The sequence below is a fragment of the Telmatherina bonti genome (assembly GCF_933228915.1).
Source record: "Telmatherina bonti genome assembly, chromosome: 10".
Classification (NCBI taxonomy): Eukaryota; Metazoa; Chordata; class Actinopteri; order Atheriniformes; family Telmatherinidae; genus Telmatherina; species Telmatherina bonti.
Window position 1 is genome coordinate 19299360 of NC_136628.1, and position 9831 is coordinate 19309190.

Sequence of the window (9831 nt, forward strand, 5' to 3'; positions counted from 1 at the left end):
CAAGCACTTCTCTAAACACTCTGTTGAATTCTTTTTATTTGAACTTGGTTTATACAATAGACAGTGTGGATGAAATGTGGATGTTTATTTTGAAATGAAGATGTCACCACGTAGAGTTGCTGGACTTGCTGGTCATAAGGACACTAGAACTGCAAAGGGAATAATGGATTTATATAAGTCATGACAATAAAAAGAAGGTTTTATTTTGCTGTATTTGAGAGCAAATCCATCCTTTAAACTTGATTTTCTAATTACCGAAAATGTTTATCAGGTGCTTTGAGCCATTCCTAGTTTTCAAAAACAAACTAACAACTCTAAATGCATATTTACCCTCCAGAGATTATTATAATGAATGTGAAATGAGTGATTGTGAGCACTGAATATTGGCCACAGCATTTAAATGCATCATAAATTCCTCACATCTTATGTAGCTCTCTATCAGCATCCCACTGTGTCCAGCATTTGCATTCAACCTCAGTCTACTTATCATGACACGCATCAAAACTTTGTATATCTACAGCAAGCACAACTCAATAAACAGCTAGGGATCACTTCAGTATAACTGCTGTCCTGCTGTCACCACTCTTTAGTATTGACTGGTCATTTCATATGTGAGTGGTGAATAAAAGATGCTGTCCACATACATAATTTACTCAGGCTCACTGAGATGTGTGAAATTTGACAAGGTTAAAAAGAAAAAAAAAAAACAGACAGACTTTCCTTTTTATTAAGTTATGTGCCAAGAGAAAAAGGTTTTCAACTCAGCATCTCATTGTGATACTGCCTGTGGACAAACCACACAAAAGCATGCCAGTATATACACTGCCGTGTACGCCAGTTCCCTATAGATTTAATTGTATATATGGGACTAGTTAGTTTGTGTAATATATTACCCATCTTAACAGCAGAATGTATGAAAAGGAAACTAGTGAGTTACATCAGGCCTATGAAATACAGCTGCGACATGTTGCCAGGAAAAAGTCTCCCTCTAATGGTCAAAATGGAAACTGCACTTGAATACCTTCTCAATCTGAGCCTCGACATGTCTTGTGCCAGTGTTACAAGCTTAGCTTATGCTGTATCAGTGATGAGTCACTATGTTTAATTTAAATTTAAAAAAGATGGGATATTTATTTCCAAAACCCCCACACAGTGTTGCACAGGATTGGATGGAAAACAGATTACTGCTTCAGACATCAGACTCATTTTAGGTCTAACCTTGTGTCATTTTGGCACTTATGACTCAGTTATAGCATTGACAAGTGTTATGTGTATCAGATGTTTCATGAGCTGACTTTGACATAGGTAACGGTAACATGGCGAGGGCCAGTTGTGGACCAAAGGGAATACAGATAAGTTTAGGCAGTTACAAAGGGTCATGAATCAACACTGTCTTTCAAATGTGTGCCAAAGAAAAACTGCAGGCAAGGGCCATGTTTAGGTCAAACATTCTTGGCTATCTGGGGCAGTGTTTCCGGTGCTCAGTGAGGACCATAGGTGATACCATCTCCTATTGTTCAGACACTAAAGCAATGCAATTTTCTGGGGGTTGACTTAAGCTTGTGATTTCTTATGGAGGATCCACACAAGGCTCAGCAAGCTGACATCATAGATACAATCAGAGAATTACCATGTCCTTTATGACTGTGTGGGACTGGACGATCATGACTGGCTATCTGCCAATGCTAGAACAATGATCGTCCGAAATCAGATTCAAGGCAAATATCCTTTTCAAGTAGCATGTATAAGGAACAAGCGGATGTTTGTGACAAGTACTGTTTGAATTAACTAACGTGATAATTGTGTGAAATTAATAGATATCTTATTAATATTCTCATTTCAACCTAATTGTCCATCCTTCTGTAAATGTAGCACTGTGTCTGTTCATCACCGATGTGACATTATATGTCACAAAAAAAAAAAAAGTGTGTGGTATCCTAAATCACACGGTGCTCCCCTGAGACATTACTGGAAGGGGGGCTGAAATGTTTCCATTAAAACTTTGGAGTAATCATCCCTCTTTTTTCATTACTTTTTGCTAGGGTGGATAAAAACAGAACTACATTACTAATGTGTACCCCCATGTTGTAGGGCTTTGCCAAAAGATACACTGGAAAAAGAACAGAGGGCTTTCTTTTGAAACAAAATATAGCTTTGTAGGATCAAATCTCACAACAAAACTGTACAATACTGTAAATCAGTATGCATGTTGTTTTTGTTTAGATTTCCATGTCTTTAAAAGACAGGGAATCCAATTACTCTTTCTTTGTGGTGACAAAGCCTTGGTTGAAATGTAAGTGTAGTGTCACATATTTGACTTTCCAATTTATACTATAATAGCCATTTTTATAGTTTCTACCAGCTATTAATCAAATCAGAGAGCAGAAGAGGGCATTTTCATAAATATGCAAATACAAGGTCATGTTACCATCATCTGTTTTGTATCATCTAGGGTAATCTCTGTGTATGGTAACACATTGAATCCAATACATTGTGTGTTAGTCACTTTAGGTTTTAATGGAAAGTTCTCACTGCCTCACTGTCCTGTATAAACTGCTGTATAATGTATGCTACACTGATCCCCATACGTCGATTTGTCTTTGATATTCTAAGCACATCAACATTTGACTGATAGACCATGTTTCCACATTTTCTGTTCGCATAATGGCCCTTTTGAAACCAGCATAGACCACTTCCTCCCAACAATTCCTAATACTTGTGACATTCAGACATCCTTGCATGTAAGGGAGAAAATCCTCCTGTCAATCCTTTTAAGGTTTACATGATTATACTGTACATCTGTAACAGGACAAGATCTGTTCATGATTTTCATCTTTCTGAAATATGTTTTTAACCAAAACTTGTTTTTACCAGTTATAGATTGTATAGAGATTAAACTAAACACAGATTATACATATATATGTATATATACATTTTATATATATATATATATATATATATATATATATATATATATATATATATATATAATGTATATATACATTATATATATATATATATATACATATATATATATATATATATAATGTATATGTACATATATATATATATGTATATATACATTATATATATACATATATATATATATATATATATATATATATATATATATAATGTATATATACATATATACATTATATAATACATTATATATATATATATAATGTATATATACATATATATATATATGTATATATACATTATATATATATATATACATATATATATATATATATATATATATATATAATGTATATGTACATATACATTATATATATGTACATATACATTATATATACATATATATACATATATATATATATATATATATATATATATATATATATATATATATACATATATACATATATACATTATATAATACATTATATATATATTATTATATATATACATTATATAATACATTATATATATATATATATATATATATATATATATATATATATATATATATATATATATATATATATATATATATATAATGTATATGTACATATACATTATATATATGTACATATAAATTATATATATATATATATATATATATATATATATATATATATATATATATATATATATATATATATATATATATATATATATTAATAATACAACCTTGGCATGCTGCTTTGAAATGGAGAAAGAAAACAGCAATAGTTACCAACTGAATGGATATTTAAAATGCAAAGTTTAATCTGATTAATCTAAAATATATATATATATATCCATATGTGTTTATGCAATAAAAACTTGTTTTGATAGAAATTCATTGCCATTGTGTTTACTTCTGAAAGATGTTCGGCCTTCTGAAACACAATATGGTAGACTCTTTAAATCAGCAGGAGAGAAGAATGTTTTTACCCTTCATCAGTAATTTACACATTTTATAGTAGTTGTGTTGTCATCACCGTCTTCAAAAATAAAATGACAACACAGGGTGGATTCTGGGCTCCAGCGGCTCTGACGTGAACATCAGACAGTCAGTTTAAGCCAAGACCGAGCCTCTGCTGTTGTGACATACCTGCAAACAGTTTGCATCATTGCAAAGTGCAGGTTTAAACTCAATGCAGCCTGTGATGGTTTGAGTTGAGCTAACCTTTCTCAGTGCATGTCAAACTGCAGTCTCCTGTAGAGCAGAGCTGGCAGTATAAATCATGATAATTAAGAAGCATAAGTCAAATGGAAGTGAGAATTGGCTCTTACCAGATGCACCCGCACCCCATTTACATGAAGATAATGAACCAAAACATCCCTTTGAGTGGACAAACAAGCCATTAAGCTGACAGTAATGGTCCAGTTGGACATTAACAGCTTGTTTTACCTGCAACTCCCTCAATCAGTTTCTATCTTGGTGGGAGATATTAAGGAATTTACATAGTCATTCCAATGTGCCTGAAAGGCAATAAAGCAGTCACACTGATAATGGTATGCATAAAAACTTTTTATCATGAGGTACTCATTGTCAATTTGATACTCATAAAAACTTCTTGGAAACATTTGCATGAACAAAGCCTGAAAAATTAAATACTCAACTCTCTCATCACTTGTAAACTGAGAATTAACAGCATCCACTTTGATAATGCACATTTAAAAGAAACCTGCCTATAATACTGCTCCTATGTCGTTTATTTCACACAAAACACTGAAAATGTCTTTAATGGAAAAGTTTTTTTCTATGAAACACTGTTTAATTTTCGCTGTTTAAGTTTTCTGTTTGAGCAGCAGATAAATACTACCTTGAGAAAAAAAATGTTTAAAAATTTGCTAAAGTTTGCGATGTAACGCCCAAAACCTTTTAAAGGAGAATAAAGGCACAAGTGTAACAATACTGCTTTAGTCCAGATCAGCACAATGACTACTTGGTGAATGTATTGCTGTGCAAACTTGTGCTGCATTCAGAGCTGCAGAGTGATAATAAATAACAGCTGAGAAGATCCTCATTTGTGAGAAACAAAGTGTTACAAGCTCTAGCAGAGAATTTTTAACACCTCCATGTCTTTTTGTACCTATCTGGACATTTTATTATGCTGTTCACATATTTCTACGCTTCTTTAAGGGTTCAAGTTTCCACATGAAAGTCCACAGAAAAATATCTTGAGGGGAGGGAGGCTGGTACAGATTATAATTAGAGACAGAGGTAGGCAGAAAATAAATTGAGAAGAGAGACAAGGATGGAAGAAAAGATAAGTTCAAAACTCTGTATGTGGGTGACCATAGTTTCGGTTGCCAGCTGGGGTCTCGCTGGGCTTCATAAAGATGCCTTCCATCGCTTTCCACAGACTGTGTTGACTGGGACTTGACATGGCATGAACCTCCGTCTGACCGTGGATTGGTCGTCCATACTGCTCCCCGGTCACCGACAGCAGGGCATCGGTGGCCTTGTGACGGAAGCGGACGGCCTCCTCGCGTTTCCACACAGGTCCTCCACACTGAACTGTCCACTCGTCAAGATTGTCCCCTTCTCCCTCCTCACCAAATGCACTCACCTCCTGTAATCAGGACAGAAATGGTGGAAATACAAGCGTAGCAGAAAGGATGGAGTCACTTTTAATTCTTTGCAGCATGAATTTTCTGATGAATACCAACACGTTTCCCCAATCAGGTTCTAACTTTCTTATACAGCCGCTGACTGATCATTCATTCATTTTCTGAACCGCTTAGCCCGATTAAGCTTGAGCATATCCCAGCAATTGAGCGAGAGGTAGGGTTCACCCTATACAGGTCACCAGTCCATCACAGGACAGATCATTTGCTTCATCTTTTTCTTTAAATCTCCAAATATAAAAACCACTTATAGTTACATTAAAACATCTATGATGAATAAGTCTTTTACAGGTTTCCTGCTGATCAAACAGGGCTAGTGCTCTCCGTGCTAGCACAAAGGTACAACTTTCACAGACAAAAACAAAAGGCATCTTTTTTTTATATACTTAAAGTAGGGCTTCTTGCCTAAAATGAAAAAAAAAACCATAAGAACAGAAAACCTGCAAAAACCAGCAAGTATCCACATGAATGTAGCTCATTCGGAAGATTTAACACAAGTGTGTAAGCAGACACTGACCCCAAAGAACATGGAGTTGGCCTTTTGTACAAATTTGCCAAGTACAAATAAAGGTTTTTAATATGTTTGGAAACCACTGTGAAAGCGACCTTTGATCATTTTTAAGGCTATGTGCTCTTATAGTTTTTTTTTCACTTTAAGCATAAAGTCCTTAATTAAGTAAATAAGAAGTCTGCATGTCCGAAGTAAAAAGTGCACCTTGAGAGATCATTGCAGAGGATCCAGAAGTTCTTCCAGGTCATTGTTTTCCACATTTCAAATACGTAAATGGCCTGGTGCCCCAATCCTCACTGACTGTGGTGCATTTTACTCTGTAGTATTGGGTTAGCACAACATTCACTAGTGCAGGATAAACTGTTTGTGGACAAATAACCACAAAGGTCTGTATGAGTTTGACCAGCTTACTGAATATGTTTGTGTGTCAGACCGAAATTCAATATGGCTCATTAATATTTTTACACTGATTTCAGGGAAATAAGAAACCTAAAATTAAGGGAAATACTTGTTGAAGCTGACACTGATGCATAACAAAAGTACAATACAGAACATGAAAACCTTAAAATGCAATTTGACTTTCATGGAGACCTAAAGTAATATAAATGCTGTTTTTGTCAGGCATGCTAACATCATCCACAATCATCTTGCATGACAGGGCCAGCCGTCAAGGTGTAAACAAAAAAGTAAATGTCAGGCAGATGACAAATATCTGTCATCTCATATTCGTTTAACCTTCACACGTGTTGGGTAAACTGTGTTCTCACACTCTAATAAGACTTGAGAGGTTTTTGCTGCCCTGAAGCCATTTTTCCAGAGAGCTGGCAAATTTCCTCAAGTGCAACAGCTGCTGTCAGCTCAGGCACATCGCAAGATGTCTTTCCAGAGGTTAATTAAATGAAGAAGGCTGCTTATTTATACTAGAACTGATAGTATGCATCACTTACTGCTGTAAACCTGTGCGTCGGCTTAAACATGTCTGGTTAATGGGGAAAAAGTAACATTTTTTATGCTTTCTCATAATCAGCTCGTCTGAATTATTCATTTAGTTCCTTCTCTACGTCACTTGGTCCAATTAATGGTGACAGGGAAGCTGGAGTCTATCCCTGCAATCATAAGGCGAGATGCAGGGTACACCCTGAACAAGTCACCAGTTGTCTGAATTAGATCATTTCAAACCTGTATTTTAAAAATTAACATGCTTTCGAAATCTGCAGGAAGATCTATGGTTAATTCACATTAAACCAAACCTCCCCTTTCGTCATCACACCAACTAACCTGGTTAGAGGACAGTGGGGAGGAGAAGTAGTGGCTGTGCAGGTTTCGGCCCGTGTTGACATGAGTTAGGCGGATTGTCTGGCCACACTTTACTGGCGTACCACGGTGACACAAAGCACCACTTGTCCCACGGACCGTCCAGTAGCTGTTACTGTCCTCCACCGCTGACACCCCTGTTACAGACTGCTGTCCGCTACCTGTTTCACACACACAGTCAGAAGAATGAGAAAGACACCCAAAACAAAAAGTACACAGCTAGGATTTTAGCAAAGAAAACTTGATGTTCTCTGATTGATCTCTTCATTCTTCTATTCTTCTGAGGACCTCATTTCTTTATGGCATGAAGTTTTTACAAACACTTATTCAAAGACCAGATGTAGGATGACAAGATGAGATTAAATAAATGACTGAATGAATTTGAGTCATGTTAAAATATAGTTAAACATGGCTAAAATTAAAATCTGAATCACCATTTATCAGAATAACCCTCTTGCAAATAAAAAGGACAGCAGTCTATATCGGCAATATTTTAGTGATGTTGCTGAAACCTTGGAGAACTTGGAAATTAAAACTTTGTTAATGAGATTAACTAGCATGCATCCCTGTATTAACCCTACCTGCTTATCCCAGTGAGAGACAGAGTACACTAAGCAGAGTTTGTCAGTACATCACAGGGCCTAAACTGAATTTAAGTGGCATAATTTAAACCTGTGACTGCAAAAAGTAATATGTAAAACTTTATTGGACACACTAGTGCAGATAACACAAACAACATACAACATACAGAATAAATATTACCTTCATTGATGCTGCTTTTAAATGCTAAAATAATATAAAGACATTAAATTAATTCATTTCTTTCATACAAAAAATATATATATAATATTCACAATAATATTTACCCAAACATGCTCCTGCTCTGTCTGCATAAGAAGACTGGAAAGGACAGCCTGCATCCGACCAACCTGACTCAAGTAAACACTAAAAGTTTTTAAATCATTTGATGTTCTTTGGAGTATTTTATCAATTAAACCATATGATTAGATTTTTATGCATGGAGTAAAATCTCATTACATTTAGATGACTTTGAAAGACCTTATGTTAGTATGTTGTTCCAACAACTCAGCTGCTATAGTTACATTTGACTAGATATCAAGAGATCTAGAGTACGTGACAGTTAACTATTGAAAAGCTAAAATCAATCCAAGGTTTTTAAATCTGTATTTACACTATGGCAGTGCAGGTATAGTAAACTTTAACAATTTATTAGAACACACATAGTATAGTAAACTTTAACAATTTATTAGAACACACATATACTATCTTTTATTATATATACTATCTAAGCCCTTTGCTTTAACTCTCATTAAATCATTTGAAACATTGTCCAATATAGCTTGACTCAATTAAATTTCATTGTAAATTTTGGTTTAGTTCGGTTCTCCTTGCATTTATTGTGTATCATCTTTCATCTTTAAGTTTGAATCTCCAAAATATTTATTTAAAGTGTGTGAACCTAACCATCTCTCTTATTTTTCGTTTACAACAGTGACTGCACGCGTCAGTGAGTTGCTGTCAACTGCCTTGCCACATTGACACTGTGAACCTCTGATATTACAAATAGCTAATTTCGTATTTATAAGATTAATGCAAAACAATTGGAAAACATGTTGTTGTGACATTATTTATATAGTCTTAGAGAGTGTCAGTAGACTTACCAGATCCATACCGTACATCGTGAGAGTGTAGTCTCACGTTGTGCTTTATATTCAGCAGTTTTATGACTGATCCGCATGTGACAATGCTAAGCTCAGTTCCGAACGAAAGCCCAAATACACAAGAAAATACTAAGAAAAAGATTTGTGGAAATCGTGGAAGAACTTGACAGTTTAAGTTATCCATCTCTAAAACAAAACTAATGAAGCCGCTGTTGGCTTTCTGAGATTTCTATATTTTCTTTTCGCTACGTCATTTCTCTTGTACAGTATCCGAAAGTAAAGTTAAACAGCGTCGCCTGGTGGTTCGGAGTGGTACTGGCATATGTTTTAAAACTCAGTTTTTTTAGGGTCTTATTTTACACTTTTGTGTAATACAGCAATAAAACGTTTTTTAAATTAGTCAAATACCACCGATCTTAACAATTATTACAGCATATAATCTCATTACGTGGCTTTTTTATCAATGGACTCTTCATTGACCAGCAGGGGGCGTAATCTTACCACCTGAGATATTAAAAAAAATACCTTGAGTTGACAACGTCCAGGTGTAACATAAAAGTCGGTTACCTATATTCTATGATTTGATTACTGTCGGATTACTGTGTTACGCTATTGCATAATAGGGCATTTAAATGTTTACTTTTTGTGTGTTTTCTTCATAGACTGTATATAAAGGTGTATTATATATATATATATATATATATATATATATATATATATATATATATATATATATAT

At 34.6% G+C, this 9831-nt stretch overlaps 1 protein-coding gene across 1 annotated transcript; it reads right to left on the bottom strand.

The window, feature by feature from the left end:
* Positions 1–4467: 4467 nt before the first annotated feature.
* Positions 4468–9332, bottom strand: sdf2 (stromal cell-derived factor 2). Its single transcript, XM_079248271.1, has 3 exons — positions 9094–9332; positions 7376–7572; positions 4468–5531 (listed from the first exon to the last, which is right to left on the bottom strand). The coding sequence occupies exons 1-3, from the start codon at positions 9275–9277 to the stop codon at positions 5232–5234; spliced, it is 681 nt and encodes a 226-aa protein (XP_079104397.1). The 5' UTR covers positions 9278–9332; the 3' UTR covers positions 4468–5231.
* Between the last annotated feature and the right edge of the window lie 499 nt (positions 9333–9831).